The sequence below is a fragment of the Schistocerca nitens genome, chromosome 11, assembly GCF_023898315.1.
Source record: "Schistocerca nitens isolate TAMUIC-IGC-003100 chromosome 11, iqSchNite1.1, whole genome shotgun sequence".
NCBI lineage: Eukaryota > Metazoa > Arthropoda > Insecta > Orthoptera > Acrididae > Schistocerca > Schistocerca nitens.
Genome location: NC_064624.1, coordinates 68,029,188 through 68,053,839, shown reverse-complemented (window position 1 = coordinate 68,053,839; position 24,652 = coordinate 68,029,188). Strand labels below are relative to the sequence as shown.

The 24,652-nt window shown below is 42.9% G+C and overlaps 1 protein-coding gene across 1 annotated transcript in view; it reads right to left on the bottom strand.

Annotated features, from left to right (window-relative positions):
- The window catches only part of LOC126212642 (uncharacterized), a 49,820-nt gene extending 42,353 nt beyond the window's left edge, over nt 1-7,467 (bottom strand). The window contains exon 1 of the mRNA XM_049940068.1: nt 7,305-7,467. Within this exon, the coding sequence (XP_049796025.1) occupies nt 7,305-7,461 (157 nt within the window). The 5' untranslated portion in view covers nt 7,462-7,467. The remainder of the gene's footprint in view (nt 1-7,304) is intronic.
- Nucleotides 7,468-24,652: the final 17,185 nt, after the last annotated feature.

Sequence of the window (24,652 nt, the reverse complement as noted above, 5' to 3'; positions counted from 1 at the left end):
TCTCTGTCGTACATATCACCTCGTCTTCTACCTTTAAGCTCTTAGGTTTTCAAATCTCGTCCGATGCAGTCCCCAACAATTAGTCTTCCCTTCTCATCTCGTACGGTAAGTCTCCCCTGACCTGCGGTTCTGGGTGACTTTCCCAAAATCTACCCCTTTTCCTAGACCTCTTCAGTCCTTTTCCTTCACCCTTCTTCCTTCCCTTTCAACCCTCCTACCTAAAGAAGGAGCCACTGGCCAGAAAGCTTGTCTATCACAACAGTCTTTTATGTGTGTGCTCTGCTGCTGCTTGGTGAGTAGTTTTTTTTTATCTATCCAATTAAGTGTCGGTTTTAGTTGGAGGACGAGTAACTCATAGTGTAAGTTTGGAGCACAGTATTCTATGAAAGTGAATCATGGACAGTGGGAAAACCGGGACAGAAGAGAACTGAAGCGTTTGATATGTGGTGCTAGAGAAGAATGTCGAAAATTAGATTGACCGATAAGAAAAGAAATGATGAGGTTCTCAGCAGAATCGGTGAAGAATGGAACATACCAAATACTTTGGTAGGACGATGGCACAGCATGATGTTCTTGGTCATGCAACCTTATTGTTCCCTCTTGCTTCTTGTACGTATTACCCGTCTTTCTTTGCAACTTTTATTTTTCTCAATATTCCGAACATTTTGCAGAATTTTACATTTCCGGATGCTTTTCTTTTCAGGGCCTATGAATGTGTCCATTTTATTTTCCAAGTTTTGCTTCCCTCATCAGTTACAATGTCAGACGTGCCGCTCTCTTGTGCTATTAGCCTTCTGTCAGTCAAAATGATCGTCATCTATCATATCCTCTATTATCTTTTCCATTACTCTGTATATTAGTCCTGTCGACAAATTCCATACATGAGGTGTTATGCTGATTGTGCGCTTCAGTCTGGAACCGCGCGACCGCTACGGTCGCAGGTTCGAATCCTGCCTCGGGCATGGATGTGTGTGATGTCGTTAGGTTAGTTAGGTTTAAGTAGTTCTGAGTTCTAGGGGACTAATGACCTCAGCAGTTGAGTCCCATAGTGCTCAGAGCCATTTGAACCATATTTTGCGATAGGCCTCGCAAGTATCTGCTTATATCTTCAGGGTTGTATCTAATGGTATAGCGCCATTCTCGTATATTCTAGACGCCAACTTCAATATTTCTTGGTTGACACTTTCGACAATGATTTCGGAAACTCCGAAGGTATGTTACCTATCGCTCCTGCCTTCCAAAGCTGTGTTAAGCTCTGACTCTTATGTGGGATCTCCAGTGTCTTCCGTTGTGATTCTCATTTCTTCTTCTGTGAAGTCATCAGACGGGTCTTTCCCCTCGTAGATGCCTTCAGTTTACTCTCTCCACCTACCTGCACTCTCCTCTGCATTTGACAGTGGAATTCCCCATGCTTTCTTGAAGATGACGTCCTCACTTTTAATTACGTCAAATGTTCTTTTGAGTAATCTGTACAATGAATAAATCTTTCAGACGACCATGTGTTATTATTTCTCTTCACATTTTTCCAACAGCCATTTCGCTTTGGTTTCACATCTACCCCTAGTTCCTTCGTCCCCAAGTGACTTATACTGCTGTATTCCTGTGTTCCTCTGAACGTTTCTGCACCTTCTACATTTACCGATCAGTTGCAGTGTTTTTTTCTGTTTGACAAGGTTTCTTTTCTGTTAGCTCATATCTATCTTTGTTTGATATATAGGACATAAAATCCCGTCTGAGGCCTGCGATAATTTTTATGTTAATAATTGACCACCAATGCTGTACAATCGCAATAAAGTCATGAGATGTTCAATTGAATCTTTTATTTCGGAATTACACCCATCTTCAGACATATGTTACAAACAAGTACAAAACATAAGTGAACAGCACACTCAACACATCTCAACGTTACATAAAATGAGAACTGGTCATATGAGTTACATACCTCAACCTTGAACTCCTTCCTACTCTACCAGCCGTACAGTCTTGACAACGCAAAGAAAGTGTCGGGGCGCTGCATTCACAAGTTATTCAATAATAATATACTCAGAATATAAATCTAACAGGGTGTAATTACGACGGGCTAACGGGTACTAGGAAAAATTTATACGAGAGTTTGGAGCTAAAATTCTTAACAAGACGCGGCAGTCAGGCCGCCAAAAATTAAATAGTAAGTTTGTGTCAATGGAATATGTTGGACCATGTTGCCAAAAAATAACTAGAGCATTCAGGGAGGCTGTCGTTCGCGTAGGCTTCCATACAAAAAAGAAGTTGGGGGAATATTACTACATAAGGACGAAGGGAAAACAGATAAGTTTAAGCAATCCGGTATATACGAATTTAAGTGTGGGGGATGTGCTGGGACATACATTAGCCAGACGGGTAGGGATTTTGCCACAAGGTTTAGAGAACATAAATATAGTAATAAAAGTGGGCTGGGGTGCCATATGAGGGAGACTGGCCAAAAGCGGGCCCTGATAGAAGATAGCCTAAGAATTCAGCATTTAGAACCTAAAGGGAAAATTTTAGATAACTTTGAAGATCTGGAGATCTACACGCGTATACAGCACGCTGCACACCCAGTCTTTAATAAACAGGCTTCCGGTGGGAACAACTGGTTTTCTGGCTTGTTTGAACGGATACTGTTTTGAGCTTGGTATCTATTATCCCCTCATTAGAAGTATGATTGTGTATTTTATAGGAGCTCGTGGTGTTCTGTCCACGTACCGTTATGATAAGCTATGTTTTTTGCCTAGTGGTTGGCTAGTTTAACGTCATACAGGGAAAGTTAGATGGGCATATAGGTTGGCATTTACAGATTTGTTCACCACCGTGCCCTTTGGGTGTTCTTTGGTGACACCATGGTTTATTTTACTGATTTTAGACTAAAGTTTTAAAACTTTTAATGTTTTGTATTTGTTTTTTAAAAATCTATAGCTCTCCGGTATGCGGATAGCATAGGTGGGACTCGGGCAATTGTCGTGCCACTAGTTTCTATAAGGAATGTATGAGGTATAGCCCACGTATCTTTTGGGATTTTATGAAAATGCTCTTCCCCTCACCATTAAACTTTTTCCATGTGGTAGAGGAGTGTAAGTTGCTGTTTGAAGGCTTCTGTTTGGGCAATCATGGCCCGTGAGTATCACTTGGCTGTAACTCGATAGGCGGATGGCTTCCGCCGATGTGGTTGCCGTTGGCTATAACAGATGCCGCCTAAGACGTTTGTGTACGCGAGCTGATCACAGGGTTTTAGTTTATGATGGATAATGTTGGTTATATTTAATTTGGTGGTATTCTTTTAGAGATTTGAGAGGTTGAAAGGTTTATTCACCAAGGAACTCCCCCCCCCTCTCCCTATTATTTATTTTATATTGACATATGGTTTGAGTTGTGTTTAGGGCCACTACTGGCTATAGGCATAGTATGGCAATGTAAAAAAAATTGGAGTTGAAAAAAAATTTTAAAAACTTTTAGTGTTAGCGTGTACAGAAGTACTATTCCGACTGCTAGCCGTAATTACACCCTGTTAGATTTATATGATGAGTTTATTATTCTTAAATTACATGTAAACCATACAGCATCCCCTACCGAGGGCACTTCGCTGCTGGTTGACTTGTTTAGCGTCAGCATACGCTCTGCTTCAAGACTGCTTGAGCCGCAGTCATATATTATTCGACACTTTCTTTGAATTGTCAAGGCTGTACGCCTGGTTGGGTAGGAAGGAGTTGAAGTTTGCGGTATGTAACTCATATGATCACATCTCATTTTCTGTAACGTTGAGACGTGTTGAGTATGCTGTTCGCTTATGTTTTGTACTTTTTTGTAACATATGTCTGAAAATGGGTGTAATCCCGAAACGCGTAACATGCTCTAATAAAAGATTCAATTGAACATCTCATGACTTTATTGCGATTGTACAGCATTGGTTGCCAGTTATTTGTTTGCCCAACTTCTGTGATGCCCTTTTCATAGACGTCCATTCCTGTTCAAATGAACTGCCTGTGTGGTATTCATCAACGTAGTATCTACAGCCCAAGAGAAATTCAGAGGCATTTCATGAATGCCCTCCACTTCAGTGTCCCACTCCTTTCTGCATTTATTCTTCCAGACAATTCTCTTAAACTCCTATCCACTCTTCATCGCAGTTCAATTGAGATCTGAACTTATATCTGGCCCTACGCGTGCCACACAATCTACGAACAGGATTTACAAAACGATAGATTTCGACTTCTAGACGTAGATAATCGGAAAATTCTTCCCATAAATACAAATGTACGAGTATTAACAAGAGTCGCGCCAGGACGTAGCCTCAGATGGAACTTTCCTGTGCCCCGATCCTTTTCGAAGCATACATCCCGTGGGGAAGCGAGAGTTTTCTATAGCTACTGACGGTTGCGAGTTAAAACAAAGAGCGACAGAGGGAGAGAGAAAGGGACTCCCCTCTCTTCCACTCCGCTCCAAGGTCAAACGTCGTGTGCAGTCATGACTGTACTGAAGCAATAATGTCATGTAATTGCAGTACGTTAAGTTTTGATATTTTTATCATTATGTAATTTGTTAAAAGAAAGGCGAACAAACATGTAAAAGTAATGCATCCACAGTTTGAAACAGTTACACTGTTTTACATCTAAGTCAACTTAAAGAGGCAGAGCTACAATTTTTGTAGTATGTGTATTCTGATATAAAGCATAACATGTGGAATGTATGAAACCTCATACATTAATTTCTGTCATCTGTGATAGTACCTGCTACAGTGGCAAAATTGTACATCAGCAGTTGATTTTATCACTGGGATGTGTATCAACAGTTGTGCATGCCCCATCAAGAGAAACGTGTGTTCTTATGTGTCTCCATTGTTGTTGTTGTTGTTATTAGCGGAAGTAGTATAGTTATCACTACCGTGTGTTTCTCGTGTACTTCGCATGTCGTAATGTTGACTCATTGAGATGTCAGGTTATGTATAAGAGAGTGCACGAATGCCATAATTTTATCAGGTGGAGTAAACGCATAAAGAAGTAAATAAATGTACACAATGTGCCAAATTCCGCTACTTTTTATAACGCACATTACACTATTTCTAAGGACACGGGCTCTGTCGTTTCTTGCGACTCTTAGTGTCTGTTCTGCTGGGGTTGGCATCGTGTAGTGGATCCTCGTACGCTCAGTAGCGTATGGCATTAAAGGTCTAAAAATTTCGTAAAAGTTACAGTACCTTCCTGCATTGTCACCTTTATCGCAACGTCAATGAACGGGAGTGTTAAAACGTCACGTGTCAGAGATCTGTGCTGAAGTTTAGTGAGCGAGCAGTCTAGATCGCATCACATCGCATAGTGATTTTTAATCCGGACCTGTGCGCTACCTTCGTGCTGAGTATCCTGGGGACGCTCCCAAGACAGCAGCCGTGTTCACAGACCGCGTGGACACGCTCCTGGCTGGACGACCACTCAGCCGTCCTGCCGCATCCCGACATGCCCCCTAAGCCATCCAGTCTCAGCCTCACAGGAAACGTCTGGCTCCAGCGTGTGGACAGCGGCGGTCTCAACGTCGCTGCGATCTGGCGTCTCTACGGGACCTGTTGAGTGACGTCAGCTGAACACGACACAACTGGAGAGACTCGTGGACTCTCTTTGTCGGCCAACTCAGGCCCTTGTCGAGGCTAGATGTGGTGTGCTCTACTCCTGTGTCAGCATGATCTCTCCTTATCTGACATCGAATGAAATCTGTCCTCAACCTTCACGTTTATTACTTGTAACCTTCCACATAAACATAACTAACTCGACCTTGTTTTGTAAGGAGAAAAACGTACACTTGCGAGATCTCAATCCTAGATACCAAACACCCGCCCCCTCTTAAAATAAATGACCATACTTATGATAATACTCATTTTAGACGTCTTGAATGCTGAGTTTTTAAAGTTCTGTAGGTGCAGGTTGCCTGCCACTGGCTCCGCCCCACTGCAGTTGCCTGATGCACGAGTGCAGAGTACTGTGCAGCGGGGAGACGTCCAGAGCCCTCATACCCGCTTCATGTCGCAAGTGTGGGAAGACGTGTGTGGGGCCGGTCACTGTTGCCCCATGTGTTTCGAAAGTTTGTTCTTCAAGTAGAACACATGTTATTTAACATGAAAAACGGGTAAGCAATATGAGCAGATAGTATGTCAATGCCATGCGCATATATGGTCAACACTATTGAGCAATATCTTAGGACAAATTCTGCAACAGTTTTATATAAAACACACACACGCACGCACACACACACACACACACACACACACACACACACACACACACACAGACTCACACAAACACACACACACACACACACACACACACACACACACACACACACACACACACACAGACTCACACAAACACACACACACACACACAGATCTCTGTTACGGACAGAGGCAAGGTGAAATCTGACAATATTACTTCTTCAAAGCAAGCTTCCTAAATAGTCAGTTCGTGATTTTACGTCTCCGTCGCATTGTGCCAATGAAGTTGTTTGACGAAAGTGGTCGTGGTGAAATGGCATCGTCATCATTGTCACCACCATCCTCTCATAAAGAATAGTCTAACGTCAATCAACTATTCTTCTCTCCATTTAACGGGTCTTCTCTATGACTGCCGCAACTAAATCGCAAGGTACAAATAGTAGCACAAAGAAACGCTCATAGAGTTTCTTTTGCCTCGTGTAAGAGTTAGTCGAATAGCCACATATAACGACGCTTAACAGTCACAATTGTCGCGAGCTTTGACGTTTAAACGTGGCAATTTCACCGTCACTGTATACTGCTCCTGGAGGTGCCACACTGTCGCTTGTCGGTTGACCGGCACTATAAACGCGAACCTCTTACTCACCGTACCGCACAGTAGTTCGAGCTCCGACAATGGGCGAACGCAGCGGAGCGTGCCAGAAACAAGTGCTACACGAGCGTTGAAAAGCTATGTGTTCAGAAGGTCTTAACTGCGTACAGTCATAATCGTGGTGCAAATCTCCGCGCGACATAGACAGCTGGGGCTCACACCTGGCAAGTGTGCGTTTTGTATATCAGACCAGGTTGATGATCTTCTCTTGTTAGATGCAATCGGTTGTGATTAGATAACTGTTTCTTTTCTTCAGTGTGATTATTATTTAGTTCTTATGTTTTTATTTCTGTGCACTTTAATTAGGACAGTATTTTCAAATGTGGTGCAACTCCATCACCATGTGTTGATTAACTTCGACGAGAGTTTTTATAGAAAACCTAAATGAGCACATTACGCTTTATTTAACAATAACGAACTTCCAAATAATATACTCACCATGTTTATCCCTCCACTCAAACTGAACATGACGCCACCACTCACAATTCACTCTGCTGGCCATGGCTTTTGTGATGCGTCGAACAGCATGCACTGACTGGGACAGGATATGATGCCTCAGATCATCTGTTTGCAGCGTTGTCATGTTCCATTCCATGTTGTTCAACCTTTCAAAATAAAATGGAGTCAGCTTATGTGACAGATGATATTATGAAACTTGACTGTATTTTGTAGAATAGAATAGTGAAAACTAAACTCAACTTGCACTTCTCCAGCTTTCACGTTTCCCATTGATAGAGGTCGCCAGCCCATTAGAGACGAATCAAGGTGTCTACATCTACATCTAAATCTACATTCATACTCCGCAAGCCACCCAACGGTGTGTGGCGGAGGGCACTTTACGTGCCACTGTCATTACCTCCCTTTTCTGTTCCAGTCGCGTATGGTTCGCGGGAAGAACGACTGTCTGAAAGCCTCCGTGCGCGCTCTAATCTCTCTAATTTTACATTCGTGATCTCCTCTGGAGGTATAAGTAGGGGGAAGCAATATACTCGATACCTCATCCAGAAACGCACCCTCTCGAAACCTGGCGAGCAAGCTACACCGCGATGCAGAGCGCCTCTCTTGCAAAGTCTGCCACTTGAGTTTATTAATCATCTCCGTAACGCTATCACGGTTACCAAATAACCCTATGACGAAACGCGCCGCTCTTCTTTGGATCTTCTCTATCTCCTCCGTCAACCCGATCTGGTACGGATCCCACACTGATGAACAATACTCAAGTATAGGTCGAACGAGTGTTTTGTAAGCCACCTCCTTTGTTGATGGACTACATTTTCTAAGCACTCTCCCAATGAATCTCAACCTGGTACCCGCCTTACCAAGAATTAATTTTATATGATCATTCCACTTCAAATCGTTCCGCACGCATACTCCCAGATATTTTACAGAAGTAACTGCTACCAGTGTTTGTTCCGCTATCATATAATCATACAATAAAGGATCCTTCTTTCTATGTGTTCGCAATACATTACATTTGTCTATGTTAAGGGACAGTTTCCACTCCCTGCACCAAGTGCCTATCCGCTGCAGATCTTCCTGCATTTCGCTACAATTTTCTAATGCTGCAACTTCTCTGTATACTACAGCATCATCCGCGAAAAGCCGCATGGAACTTCCGACACTATCTACTAGGTCATTTATATATATTGTGAAAAGCAGTGGTCCCATAACACTCCCCTGTGGCACGCCAGAGGTTACTTTAACGTCTGTAGACGTCTCTCCATTGATAACAACATGCTGTGTTCTGTTTGCTAAAAACTCTTCAATCCAGCCACACAGCTGGTCTGATATTCCGTAGGCTCTTACTTTGTTTATCAGGCGACAGTGCGGAACTGTATCGAACGCCTTCCGGAAGTCAAGAAAAATAGCATCTACCTGGGAGCCTGTATCTAATATTTTCTGGGTCTCATGAACAAATAACGCGAGTTGGGTCTCACACGATCGCTGTTTCCGGAATCCATGTTGATTCCTACATAGTAGATTCTGGGTTTCCAAAAACGACATGATACTCGAGCAAAAAACATGTTCTAAAATTCTACAACACATCGACGTCAGAGATATAGGTCTATAGTTTTGCGCATCAGGAATTGCGTGTCAGGAATTATGGCGTACATTACGGCTGGTATGCGAGTCTGCTAACATATTGTGGCGAACTGATCGTTTTCTGATGAAATACAAGAATTCACATGCAAACATGCAGCCAGAACTCTGATTGGACAAGCACGGCAGACCGCCTTCAAAGGCATGGAGTGGGCGCTGCCCCACAACATGGCTCACCGTCTGCTCCTTGGCGCCATAATCACGAGCAGCACTTCCACTATAATACCACGTTTTCAAGACGTTGCCATGTCTCTCTTCTGCCGTTTGGATGAGGTTGAATTTTGATCTTTCGTGACAAGAAAGACCATACTGCGCTACCTTACTCAGTTGGACTGACTACTTATTGCACTCTGTCTTAGGAACTAGTACCTTGGCATCCTTGATTGTGAGATTAACGGGGACAAAATTTGACAGAACGTACAACCCCTAAGTGGGAGCTGTTGTAGCAATGTCATTAATACTCAACATGGGTCCTTACGTCTTAACTGTATGAGTGCCATTCTCCCATGCTTTAGCACAATATGCGACAGCTCAATAACCAAGAGAAATTGCAGCGTTGTTTTTTTTGTCTACATTTGCTCCCCAGTTTTTGCAGGAATGTAGTGCAGTTGATTTAGAATAGAACCAAACGACTTTCACAGGTCCGTGCAGTGCTGCATAAATGACAGTGACAGGAAGAGGGAGACACCAAGGTAATTAAGGAAGTAGCTGCAGGAAATTTTGGTCCTATCCAGGGGCACATATGACTGCCTGTGTGCCTCTGTATCATGGAGGTAGAACTCTGTGGGCTCAGTTCCGCTTGTGTTTGGCTGGAGTCTCTATCTGTAAAAGTACTCCCTCTGTTTGGTGTCAACATGGAGGCTCGTCGACACAGTCAGTAAGTAGCCAGTTCCACTAGATGAATGTTATCACTAGGCGACCACTACGAACAACAATAAAAAACTACCTGGGACCTTGGAGTGCGAAGAAATTGGCTAAGGGGACACGTGAAATGGAACCTGGATCAGCGGAGTGGGCTTGTGTTCACCGGCGAGTACAGGTTTCGAATGTCGACTGGGGATCGACGTACAAGGCTGTGAAGGTGACCAGGCACCGGTGCAGGTCTCTATCCATGGGTTCTGCTGCGGGGCGGGACTGTCATATTTTGGCCTGCTATTATGGTAACATCAACAGTAGCAGAAAACAGTATAGCGGGAGTAGGATTCTTTAGGAAGGTAGAGCAGAGAGTGTGTTACAGTGAACAGTTCAGTGATACAGTTACGCTTATCACAATCGATAGCAAACCAATACCGACAACGGTAGTTCAGATAGTACATGCCGACGTCGGAAGCTTAAGATGAAGAGACAGAAAAAGTATATGAAGGTATTGAAAGGGTAATACAGGACGTAAAGGGTGATGAAACTCCATTACTCGTGGGAGACTGGAATGCAGTTGTAGGGGAAAACGTGGAAGAAATGGTTACTGGAGAATATGGGGTTGGGATAGGGAATGAGAGAGAAGAAAGACTAACTCAGCCCTGATATAAATTTCGGCTAGTAATAGCGAATACTCTTAATCGCAAGAGGAGGATGTATAATTGGAAAAGGCTGGGTGATATGGAGAACTACAGTTAGATTACATCATGGTCCGACAGAGCTTCCGAAACGATATAGCGGATTTAAGGCATACGCAGGAGCAGATATAGACTCATATCACAATGTAGTAATGATAAACAGTACGCTGCAGTTTAAGAGATAAGGCAGAAAGAATCTATACGCAAATGTGTCAGTTACAGAAGTACTAAGGAATGACGAGATACTCTTGAAGATCTGTAAGGCTATGGATACAGCAACAAGGAATATCCCAGTAGGCAGTCCACTTGAAGAGGAATGGATATCTCTGAAAATGACAATAACAAAAGTTGGAAAGAAAAACATAGGTACAAAGAGAGCAACTGCGAAGAAACCATTTCAATTAAAATATTATTACCCATGATGAAAGAGGGAAGTTCAAAAATGTTCAGGGAAATTCAGGAATACAACAACTTTAACGGAAAGAAGAATGAGAGAAATTAGACTAGTTGCTGACCTCAGTGCTGAATACAGAAACCAGCGCCAAGTGTTCCCCAGCAGAAGCTCGACAACACACGCACTCGTGACTCTGCGCTCTTAAGCAGCCGTCTGATGACGTCACAGACCGACTGTGGCAGGGATCCGAACAAACAGTTCAGCTTGTACAGTTTATAGAAGTTTCAAACTGCTGCCTGAGCCTTTATAGCCTCTGAAGATATCTCCAGCATTTGGAGACGAAACGTTAGAGACCTTTCGTTTTTTTTTTTGAGTCGTCAGTCTTCTGATTCTTTTGATGTGGTCCACCACGAATTCCTCTCCTATGCCAACCTCTTCATCTCAGTGCAGCACTTGCGACCTACGTCCTCAATTATTTGCTGGATCTATTCTCCAATTTCGTTAAACAGGCTGTTCGATAATTGTCGCACTTGTCAGCTCTTGCAGTCTTAGAAATTGTGTGGATGATATTTTTCCGAAAACTAGATGATATGTCGGCGGACTCATACATTTTACACACCAACGTGAATAGTCGCTTTGTCGCCAGTTCCCCCCAATGATTTGAGACATCCTGATGGAAAATTATCTATCCCTTCTGCCTTATTTGATATTAAGTCCTCCAAAGATCTTTTAAATTCTGATTCTATTACTGGACTCCTATCTCTTCTAAATCGACTCTTCTTTCTTCTTCTATCACATCAGACAAATCTTCCCTCCTCATGGAGGCCTTCAACGTACGCTTTCCATATATCCACTTCCTCCTCCTTTTTTGACGGTGAAATTCCAACTGCACTCTTCATGTTCCCACCCTTTGCTAACAATTTCACTCAAGGTTGCTTTAACATTCTTATGCGCTCACTCAGTCCTTCCAACAATCATTTCTTTTTCGATTTCTTCACATTTTTCAGGCAGCCATTTCGTCTTAGCTTTCCTACCCATCCTGTCTATTTCATCCCTCAGGACTTGCATTTCTGCCTGGATGGTCATGGTATACCAACCTTACTGTCGTCCGCCATATGGTCTGACAACCTCGAGTGATGGTGTGGGGTGTCATTTTTATCCACAGCAGGACTTCTTTGGTTTTAATCTGTGGTACCCTTACAGCACAGCAGTTCGTCTATGCTGTTCTACACCCCGTTTTGCTGCCTTCAAGGTAAGCCATTCTTGGCTAAATTTTTTTGCAAAATAATGCCCTCTCGCATATGGGGAGAGTTTTTACTATTTGTTTTTAGACTTGCCAATCCCTACCTTGGCCAGCAAGGTTGCCTGACTTCTTCGCAATTGAGAATAATTGGAGCGATATAGGCAGGGACGTCCTACCAGGTCGGGATTTTGACGATCTACCGCAGCATTTGGACAAAATACGGCATGATGTTCCTCAGGGAGGCATCCAACAACTCTGTCAATCAATGTCAAGATGAAAAATTGCTTACATAAGGAAGCATTATTGACTTACTTAACTTGTTAAGCTTCCCTCTTGAATAAGTCATCCACTTGTTTGTCTGCTCATGTACAGCACAACTACTACTTTCTGTATCTTTCGAATATTTCCTTCACGGAGTGTTCCTTTTTTTGTCTAAGAGTGTAAATTCCATATGTGACATCGTTTTATTAAGAGCAACTATGGTAAGCAGTAATAGAATGTCTAAATGGGCTAATATCTGATGGACATGAGGGATTCTATTTTTTGTATAATGAACTGAACCTTTTATACGTCTTTTTTTGCTACAGAGGTCTGTAGAAGACTGTCCTGGTATTTGGCAGTCACGCTTGTCGAACAGTCCATAGCGCTAACAAGTGGTCTTAATGGAATGACGGGTTTGTGAATTTTTGGTATACCACACAATCTTGATGGGACCAGTTCTGATTTAGTAAGACACTTCTAGTTGGTGAGAAAAATCAGAGAGGCTTTTACTAGCTGATCCGTTACCCTAAGTACTGATCTTGGGAGATTGATTTTAATCTCACTGTACCTTCTTGGTTGCAATACAACGCAAGTTTTTCTGCAGTAGGTTCATTATTTCATGAGCATTGTAGCGTTGCCCTTATCTGCTGGAAGCTCTAGAATACATCAGAATTGAAATCTCGGATAGGTGTCTTTCCACAAGTTAGTGTTGTGTCATTGTTTATTGCCTCTGGTGGTGTCTCTGGTGGTGCCTCCACATTTAGGAGACGAAGTCTTAGGCACACAAATATGCCATGGACAGTGGCCTAATACCCATTAAGCAAAATTCACCAGTAGGTTGTATTTAAACTAGTTACCAGTACGAATACAGGGGTTATTGTTTGTAGGAATTACAAAAGAAACGAAGAGTGTAGAAATCGGGTGGCCAAGACATTGGCTCACGGGCCACGCCCAGGCACAAGTGCATTTGGCTCATTATATATATTTATTAAATTTTCTCTGAAGTGCTCAATAAACACTGGGTTGAGCAACCTTACAGTTTTATTTCATGGTTTCTGAACTGTACACTTTGCTGTGTTTTCTAATTTAATCAATTGTACATCATGGACTGATAATCCATTTATCAATGGAAAAGCATGTGTTAGTTTTACACCCTCTTGCTTTACAAATACATTATCTATTAGAGCGCTACTGCCTTGAGCTATACGTGTAGGGAATTGATAGCTGATTCTATGTTATATGCAATTAATAACACTTTCACTTTTCCGATCTGAACTGGTTAGAAAGTTTACATAGAAATCATCACAGATTAACAACTTCCTGTTTTTGGCTGACAGACAGCGTAATAGGTCATCTACATATGCTAACAGACCATCTACTTTATTTTTTATTCCCCTGATATTCTGATGAAGTAAGTTGATACTACCCTTATCTTCATCCCTATTTACTGTACATGAAGCTTCTGTTATTCAATTTTTCTTGAGTGTTATCTGTTTGGACTTTGACCTTGACATAAAAAACCTGTCTACCTGGTCCCATTAACCACAGGGGTCACCCTCGTGTGACTGAGGCTCCCCCTTACAGTTTCTGCTAATAGAGAAGCTGACTTATCTTTCCCCTTCCTATTTAGGTGCAGGCCATGCGTAGTGTATCCTCACCTACCAGTAGTATCAACAGGAACATCGCGCGTGTGAGGTTTTGGGGGTATCTGGAACATCCCGTTCCTCCACTACTTCAGATAGCAAGCCAGAGTGTTAACACGCCTTACAGCAGTGTTTACGCAGGACCGAACATGGCGCTGTAAGACCTCCACGAACACCACATTTGTGTGGCCAGTTCATGTTCCTATTTCATCCAAGTCTCTCGCAATAGTACACCTTGTATTCATACCACAGGCTGTTTCGTGCTGCTCCAACTGTAATTACCTCATCTCCCTAGCATTTGTTTTCACAAAACGTGTGAGCTGGTACGCTGCACTTAATTCCTCCTGACGCTCCTGGCCTTGACTGTTAACTAGAAGGCCGGATATATGTTCGTTTCATATATTCCAGGAAAAAGTTGTCCATTTTTACAAGTGACAAACAGCAAGCGTGTAAAACACAATGCATCAGAATAACACATATTAAAAGCATAATATTACCAAGGAATACAGCAGTATCAAGAGCCATCACTTAGAGATAATTACAGAGAACACTGCAATATTTTGAGAAATGTCATTAGACCAGCTGATAGTATCAGCTGTGTGAGTAGTATGTACATATCTGAGAGTAACATTAAAATAAGCTGGTATATATGGTTCAAATGGCTCTGAGCACTATGGGACTCAACTGCTGAGGTCATTAGTCCCCTAGGACTTAGAACTAGTTAAACCTAACTAACCTAAGGACATCACACACATCCATGTCCGAGGCAGGATTCGAACCTGCGACCGTAGCGGTCTCGCGGTTCCAGACTGCAGCGCCTAGAACCGCACGGTCACTTCGGCCGGCCAGCTGGTATATAACGAGGACAACGGCAGGCGAGCAACGGAAATCTTCGGTTATCTGTTTACTGAATGTCGTAGTGTGAAGACGTTACTAACGTTAACGGGATTTGCAAACGTTTAAATAATAAAGTCTTGTACGTCGAAGAAAGTTCAAACTCCTGCGCCTCGCTCACTCAAATTGCTTGTAACACCATTTTTAATGTTGGCAACTAAAGGTAAAGCTGAAGGATGCCAACTGTAAGGAAATGGAAGCAGTAATTACAGAATAAGTAAGAGTGCATGTGCTTGAGATCATAAATTATTTGGGACAGTATATTTTTCTATATCATGCACTACCGCTTTTGCTTCAGTCACCTAGCTCGTGAAATTTATTTTTTCCTGTGCGAAAGTAAATATTCAGTCATAAGGCTGTAAAAATAACATGTTGGTAATATCCTAATCAACTTCCACTTCCATACTCCACAAACCCCTGCGAAGTGCGTGGTAGAGGGTTTTTCCTGCAGTAGCACATACTGGACCGTCTCCCCGGCCACTTCGCTCCTGTGCGCCCTGTAATTAGTGTGACCTCGTCTTTGACGGCCCTACGAGAGCGACAGCCAGGCGTCCGTCTTGTATTCTCAGATTCTTCGCTTCATACAGCTTCTTGGAATGTTATGAGTAGGTATTCATCTTGAGGTGATTTCTCTACATGAAATCTCATTTTTTTAAATCTCGTCTTTGATTTAAGAACAAAAATTTGAAAAGATTCAACCTTGAAAAAACACGGTTTCTTCTCTTTTTACCGATATGTATTTCAGCCATATTTCATTATCACCAGCGGGTTTCCTTTATTCTTCTGCAGAGTAAAGAGTAAAATATCGCATTGGGATAGGCATATTTTTGGGAATGTGTTATTTTTGCTCAGAACGTTATAACAGACATGTAAACCATAGTAGCACATGCCGTTGTTCATGTCGCTGCACATCATCTGCAATACCGAGATACCAGCCAAACTGGAAATAGCAGACACGGACATCAGCAACAGCATGTGCCATTAACGCATACATACTTCTTAGAACGTTTCGAATGCAAATATACAATTCTAAAATTATACGTTTCCCCGTGTAACAATATATTCTTTCTAGACTCAAATTTTCTCTCTACAGCGGAGTGTGCGCTGATATGAAACTTCCTGGCACATTAAAACTCGAACTCGCGACCTTTGCCTTTCGCAGGCAAGTGCTCTACCAACTGAGCTACCAAAGGACGACTCGCGCCCCGTCCTCACAGCTTTAATTCCGCCAGTACCTCGTCTCCTACCTTCCGAACTTCACAGAAGCTCTCCTGCGAACCTTGCAGAACTAGCACTCCTGGAAGAAAGAATATTGCTGAGACATGGCTTACCCACAGCCTGGGGGATGTTTCTAGAATGAAATTTTCACTCTACAGCCGAGTGTGCGCTGATATGAAACTTCCTGGCGGAGTAAAACTGTGTGCCGGACCGAGACTCGAACTCGGGACTTTTGCCTTTCGCGGGCAAGTGCTCTATCAACTTTTTTTCTTTTTTTTATGAAGAGGAAAAGAAAATTTTTCGCATCCACCCACGCGCGAACCCATGACCTTCCGTATCCTATTCCCGCGCACTAACTACTCTTTTTTTTTTCTTTTTTAGGAAGGTCACAGGACGTGGTACGGGCCGCACTAAAGTGCGCGTCATATATCTTGGCGGCCGAGTTTAGCTTCGTTCTGCGCATCTGACGTCAAAACATACAGTCAGCCAATGAACAGAGAACGACGTTGCCAGATCTCGACTGTAGTACAGAGCACGGACGAGTGTCTTCAGTTTTAGAAACGTTCAGTCATAAATAAAGTAATAGAACAAAAGCAATGTCTTGATAGCAGACTTTGTTTTTTGAAAGTTTGGAAAAACCATTCTTTATGCCAATTGCTTCATTTTCTATTAATTAGTTAAACCAAACAAGCAATAAGACTCTTAATTCAGCCGATAGCAAGGAAAGGTGTTTGTATCAATTTCACGGATCGCTTTTTCGCAATAAAGAACAGCGGTAATTGTTTATTTCCTATTGTACTTCGACGAAGTGCGAGTAATTCATAGGCATACCAACAGTGTTTGTCAGAATTTTGCGTGACTTGTTAGAATCCTTATGGAGAGAAATTGCAGGACGAGCTGCGTTAGCGTATTGGTTAAGGTGTTGGATTAGAAGGCGATAGGTAACGAGTTAAAACAATATCGAAGTGTCTTACTTCACGAATTTTATTCGTTTGAATGCAGTTTTTTGAAATATCTAGTGCTTTGTCTCTTCATTAACCCTTTCGCTGCTGCAGTCACGTGCTCCCCGCATTCCGCGCTGTGCGCGATTTTGTCATCACTGCACTGCTCGCCTGTGCAGACACATGGTGTTTCCACTGCTTTGACACACTTATCATTCGATTTCACAAAAACTATTTGGCCCAAAAATTAGATTTTTACACATCTACTTGACTGATACCTTCCCCCCATAAATGACTCAATTTTGTTTCGATGTTCAACCCAGTTATTGTGCAGCATTTAATGTAGTAAACCATTGCACGAAATTTTGAAGAGTTTGCAGAGGTAAAAGTCCATAGCGTATACTTTCCGTATGGTCGATTTTAGTTGCCACAATGTTGAGAATGAAATGTGGACAAGGTACCTAAATTTCATATAAAATTTACTGTATAACAATATCTCATTTAATTTAAGTACCACATAGGTGTCGTATGTAATATTGAGAAATATTCAGTCTTTCACGACTGTAATAAAAGTTTTATTTACACCGGGCGCGTTTGGCTTTATTTTAAAGCACTTCAGTCAGTCAAAGGAAGTGGGGGGAAGGTATCAGTCAAGAAGGTGTGTAAAAATCTAATTTTTGGGCCAAATAGTTGTTGTGGAATCGAATGATAAGTGTGTCAAAGCAGTCGGAAACACCATGTGTCAGAACAGGCGATCAGTGCAGTGACAAAATCGCGCACAGCGCGGAATGCGGGGAGCACGTCTCTGTAGCAGCGAGAGGGTTAATGCGGCCGTGGTGGCTTTACTTCAGCGCGCTCCCCCCTAAACGTAAGCTTGCGAACTATACTATACTATGGCGCTGTTTCTCTTGGCGCGTGCGTCGTGTGCAACTGGCAACGCAGCAATCTCCCGCGTCTGGGCGGGCATGCGCGAGCCGCCAAGATAAAAGAATTCAACTATAGCAGTGGGGTCTCTTCACGGCACTGCCGGTGCGTCGAGGCCCAAACCCCTCCCACCCCTTTTTTCGTGTCCCCAGTTGGGTCATAGCACTAAGTGTGCTGAAATCTTAACACAAAATTCCCATTCTCCGATGTAAGAAAGACAAAGAAACCTCTTCTCTGAGTAGAAACTGATCACTGACAAAAACTTAGCAATTCTTCTTGAATCACACAAATACTTTGGAAGTCGAACACGAGTAATTCTGAAAATTTTGAAAAAACTCTTTGTGTAACATAGAAGTAAATAACAATAAGAACATAAGTGACTTTTAATTTTCTTCTGTTCGTTCTCGTTCAAGGTGTTGTAGTGGTGCCACATATTTAACCGACACCCATTCCTTCAAAAATGATCTCCAGCATGTTGCCGTAGTGCTTCTTGGGGTTGCGATACGTGCTGATTTTTGCGTATTCCCCCTTCATGTAAACACGGAATTCTATCTCGTTGTCTGACCCAAGTTTGTTGATGACATAACTAACACATTTTCCCAGTAACCAGCTAACGGCGTTCGTTTTTAATTTCGGAATGTATGTCATGTCTGGTCTCAGGAGAAGTGATTGCGTTATATATTCGGTCGAGGATCGGTGAGAAAGGCGCTTTGTTGCCTGATCCAAATCCAGTTATTCACACTGCCGCCACAGGTGAATCTGTGGATGAGTGTATCCACCAGATTGCGTTTTCCACAAAGGTGTGTCTGGTTTAAACGGATCCCATACAGTCTCTCGTTGGTGCTGATGACATTGTTAACTGTTTTGTACCATGCGGAAATAGCGTCTGCAGATAGCCCGGCATAGTTGATGTTCCGCCATACAGCTTTCCAGTCACAATTAGGGAATTTCTTTTCAGTTTTGTTTCTGCCCTCATTTAACTTCCTTTCAAGTATGATGTCGCGCACTGTGATACATGTGTTGCTTCTGATTTGGTCACTAAGGTAACTTGCTTCGAGGAAAAAGTTCCTCACGTACTGCAGACGGGCATTAATCCTTCGCACATCAATTGGTGCTTGCAGACTATGGGGTGTCACAGCCTCAAAGAGCTTTGCGGTTATACATTGTGGAAGTTCTCTGAGTATAAGGAAAGCCCGTTTGAGGAACAGAGCAGATGCTCTATTTCGAATGTCCACCAAACCGAGGCCCCCGTTTCTGACATCCAGTATAACGGTAGTCGCACCAACACTGAATATGTGTCCTCGCCATAAATAATTCGTAACAGTGGACATGATACCTTTCGCTACTAGTTTGGGGATTGGAAATACCTGTGCAATGAAATACGCTTTAGACAAAATGCAGGAGTTAATGAATCTGACATTTTGCACCTGGTCCACAGTTCGATGGATGTTCTCCATTGCAGCACTGCATCATGCACTTCATCTTTAGTAATAGGTGACAGGATGTCAGCGTTTTCTGTTCCCGACAACTGTGGACCTAAAATAGTGATAAAGTCCTCGAGAGCTGCATCGTCCACTGTGGTAGGGGCATATAAGTTGTCATACTATCTGTGGACTTGGTCCAGTATTACTTTCTGGCATGTGAGCCTTGTACCAGTATGCGTCTGGACTTCATCAATAAAAGCTTGACGTCTGTTTTTAGCATGCCGCACCAAGTGATACAGATAAGCAGTTACATCAGCTACTACTGATATGGATTTCTATTTAATTTTTAGTCCCTCCATCTGTTGCTGTTTATTGCTTAATAACTTGTCTTTTATTTTTTGATATCATTCAGACGAATTAAGTCATCATGTGCCTCTTGATATAAGTCTCTTAAAACTTTATAATAAAACTCCATTGTATTCCTCAACTCCCCGCGCCTTGCTACACTATACTGCACGACAACTTTCAGCAGCCTTGGTTTAGCCCTCCTAGTCCACCAGTCAATGACTGTTGGGTGCTTGTCTGCTGTGCGGAGGTACATAGCCCACGCTACTCTTATTTCCTGTTCCAGTTCTTCGTCAGTTAAAACAGATATATTCAAATTCCATTGCCCTCCGAATCGACGGGTTGGCTATACACTTAAATTAAAGCAAGTTAAAAGTGTACTGTGATCACTAAAATACACGGGAACTGTTTCAACGTTTAATAAAAAAATTTCCAAATTTGGTGGCACGTAAATTCTATCTAGTCTGCTGCGGCAGTGGCTGGTTACATACGTGAACTCGACTGATGTCGGGTGCTGAAGTTCCTATACATCTTTGAGTTGTAGATCACTTACTAACTTTTTTAACTGTGGCGAGTGGTTGAAATTGGGTTGTTGATCTTTCTGGTTTAAAACACAGTTAATATGTCGACCTAATATAAGAGAACCCAGATTTTTCCTCAATAAATAAATTAGTTCATCTTGAAAAAACATCGCACCATCCAATTTATGGGAATTTCCTGATGGGGCGTAAAGGTTAAGCACGGTCATATCGAAAATTTTTATGCCTACGGTTCTTCCTGATTCTAGTCGTTCGATTTCAGTCACTGGAGTGCCTTCCCTTATAAGAATGGCTGTACCGATATGGCTTCCGTAGAAACATTAACAATTTCAAAAAAGCCTGGGATCCGAAATGCCGTCATCGCAACTTCTTGTAGCAACGCGATATCTGTCCCAGACTGGTACAAGAATTCTTCTAATTCTGCCAATTTCACGGGTGACTGTATTTTATTAATGTTAATAGTAGTAGTGCTATAAACTTGCGTCACAGACATACCAGAAGAAGCTATTTGGTCGGTATGATTATAGCAGAACGAGCTTCTCTACAAGTCACGATCTTTACAAGCTGTATGCCCATTACATGCACTAACTTCATAGAAAAATTTTTACTGCTTTTAAACAAAGTGCTCGAAAAGAAAATAATCCTGAAATCCCGACAATGCATTGCTATAAGTCACTGTGGTCCTTCTCTTTCTCCTCGTCAGTGTTGGCCCTGATGACTTCATATTTAATATTCTTTTTCTTGACGTCTTTCTTCTCTGGTGTGGCTTTCGCTTGATGACGCGTGACAGCAAGACCTGGTTTCGGTCGCAGCCTCCGACGGTGGCCGTCTTGCGCAACGGCGGTGGCTTGCGAGTCGTCAATATTTGGCTCCGGGGTGTTGTCGGCTGCGTTGTCTTGCTGGCGAGGCGGTGATGCTTGTTTATTTCCTCCTTTGGCGCGGTGTTGCGCTTCGGAGCCAGCAGGTTGTTTACTTGGTACTTCCTCGTACTGTTCGCACTGTATGGGCTGTGCACTCGATGCGGTTATTGCAGCTGTGACCTCAGGCTCAGGGTCACATTTCTGTGAAAGGTCACTACGAGCTGCGTCACTGTCTGTTCCTGGCGGTATAATTCCTTGTGCGGAAGTGGGAGCCACATCGACCTGCATTTCATCTCCTTTTACCACTTCCAACAGGACTTGGCTTCGGCTTCCTGGCAACGGGTGTTTCACAGGAAGAGTCCTCATCAACATTTTTTTCAGTGTCCTCTAGAGGACGCTTTTTAGTGGGAGTCTCGCTGTCACGGGACGGAATTTCAGCAGTTAATGCAGGTTTTAAAGACGGAAAGTCATTAACATTAAGCGCAACATTTTCAGAGGTAGTAACAGAATCCACGACAGCCGCCGCCTCTGTTGTATTACTGGCTGGCAACAAATCGTTGAGTGTTAATTTCCGGCGTTGCGTAAGGTTATTTGTTAGCACAAAAACACGGCGAGGGCAGTCCTGACGGAGGTGACCAGATTCGTTACATACATGACATGTAGGGGTTTGCCCTGAGTAAATAACATGCGCCTTGTGCCCGTCAACAACGATGTGGGAGGGAATGTTTGCCTTCACTTCCATCTCCACGGAGCGAATGCCGTTAAAGCACTGCAGCTTGAAATGCGAAGCCCACCTATCGTTGACTATTTGCCTGACAACCCCACACTTTGAAAGGATATCTTTAATTTTCGAGTTTACTTCTATGGGAATATTCAAAACCCTAACATTTCTAATTACAGACTCGGAATTCCTGAGTTTTACAGTACTTTTAGTACCATCACGCTGTATAAATTCCGTTTCATAACCAAATTTTTCCAGAAAGCGGTCTACACTCACGGAATCGTTAAACTTTACAAAAATGCAGTATTCATCAGAGTCTAGCTGCATGGTATGAACAGATTCAGGATGAAGCCCAAATACTTCGGTAATCCAGTCGTGTATTTCAAGTGCAGAGGGCTGTACTGGACGGGTGTACTTGTCGAAGGTGAAAATCACGGTGTTTTTTCTCACGGAGTTTGCCATGGTGTTCTGCAGCGAAGAAATTTCGGAAAACGCCGAAATCCCAACAGGACTACGTAGAAAGACGACATGAACGAAGACCAATAGCTCAATTTATAACACTTAATTCACGTGCAAAAAGCCAATAAACAGTCACGAAACACGAAAACACTGGCGTAAACACTGAACGTTCACGGAGCAAACTTGAGGAGCGTGCGACCGCGGCGACAGCTAAAGCCAGACTGCTGGCCACGCGAACTGAGCTACCCAAGCACGACTCACGCCCCGTCCTCACAGCTTTAATTCCGCCCGTACCTCGTCTCCTACCTTCCAAACTTCACAGAAGCTCTCCTGCGAACCTTGCAGAAACTAGCACTCCTGGAAGAAAGGATATTGCGGAGACATGGATTACCCACAGCCAGGGGGATGTTTCTAGAGCAAAATTTTCACTTTACTGCGGAGTGTGCGCTGATACGAAACTTCCTGGCAGATTAAAACTGTGTGCCGGACCGAGACTGGAACTCGGGACCTTCGCCTTTCGCGAGCAAGCGCTCTACCAACTGAGCTACCCAAACACGACTCAACGAGGTACTGGCGGATTGAAAGCTGTGAGGACGGGGCGTGAGTCGTGCTTGGGTGGCTGAATTGGTAGAGCGCTTGCCCGCAAAAGGCGGAAGTCCCGAGTTCGAGTCTCGGTCCGGCACACAGTTTTAATCTGCCAGGAAATTTAATATCAGCGCACGCTCCGCTGTAAAGTGAAAATTTCGATCTAGAAACATCCCCCTGGCTGTGGGTAAGCCATGTCTCCGCAATATCCTTTCTTCCAGGAGTGCTAGTTCTGCAAGGTTCGCAGCAGAGCTTCTGTGAAGTTTAGGAGACGAGGTACTGACAGAAGTAAAACTGTGAGGACAGGGCGTGAGTCGTGCTTGGGTAGCTGAGTTGGTAGAGCGCTTGCCTGCGAAAGGCGAATGTCCCGAGTTCGAGTCTCGGTCCGGCACACAGTTTTAATCTGCCAGGAAGTTTGAATATATTCTTTGTTCGGCAGAAAAATGAAGGGAACCTCTCATGACGGTAAAGCTTCGCCGAAACATGTATGGGTGACAAAGAAGAAACTGTGTTTTGTTGAAGGCAGGACGTTTTCAAATAACTTTTATTTACAGGTAGGCTTTAAGGGAATATTTGCGAATGCCAGTACAGGTTTCTGTGTTTCGTACATCTACGTGTTTCTGTAAACCGACTGATTCCAAATATTCCTCACTGGTATGCCAGGTGTAGGATAACTATTATCTGCTTATTTTTTAAGTGCACAGTATTACGTTTACAAACAAGTAAAGGAAGTTTTCAGTCTTCACTGCAGTTTAACTCTCGATTGAGCGCGACTATGCGTAAAACGCGCCAACCGCAAATGGCATTTTATTACTGTATGTAAGTGTGTACCATATGTTTCCGTTTCCTGAAGTGATGTGGTCTGCTCTGTTGTCTGTGAAATTGGCCTGTGGGTTTTCAGATTCTTTTCTTGTGCTTATGAGTGGGTGGCCACTATTTTTATGTTTCATATTTACCTTGCTGTTGAGCTTGTTTATGATATCTGTTTTGTAGTCATTTTCAACAGCAATTTGTTTGATTATAAATGGTTCAAATGGCTCTGAGCACTATGGGACTTAACTGCTGTGATCATCAGTCCCCTAGAACTTAAAACTACGTAAACCTAACTAACCTAATGACATCACACACATCCATGCCCGATGCAGGATTCGAACGTGCGACCGTAGCGGTCGCGTGGTTCCAGACTGTAGCGCCTAGAACCGCTCGGCCACTCCGGCCGGCTGTGTTTGATTATATTTAGTTCCTGTGTGTACTCTTCAGTTTAAGACGTGTTCTGTTTATCCTGCGGAGCATGGGTGCAAAGCTGGCATATTTACTGAATGTATGGTGGTTCGATGAGATATGGGTAGCAGTGGTTGTATATGTGGGTTTTCTGAAGATGGAAAAATATTGTTGGTGCTTGTTTCTTTTATCTGTAAGATTCAAGAAATTTTGATTCTTGTTTTTTTTCTCTTTCCTTTGTGAAGTGGGGCTGAGGTAGTACTGTGTTGATGTTACTGTGTAGCTCTTCAACTGTTTTGTGTTTCATCTATAAGACAAATATGTCATCCTCGTATCGGTACCAGTCAATTATTTTGTACTCATCTTGTTTTAAAAAGTTGTTGAATATAGTGTTCTCTATACGATCCAAGAATATGCCTACTAATTTCCCACTGAGGGGATATCCCATGGTTAGCCCCTCT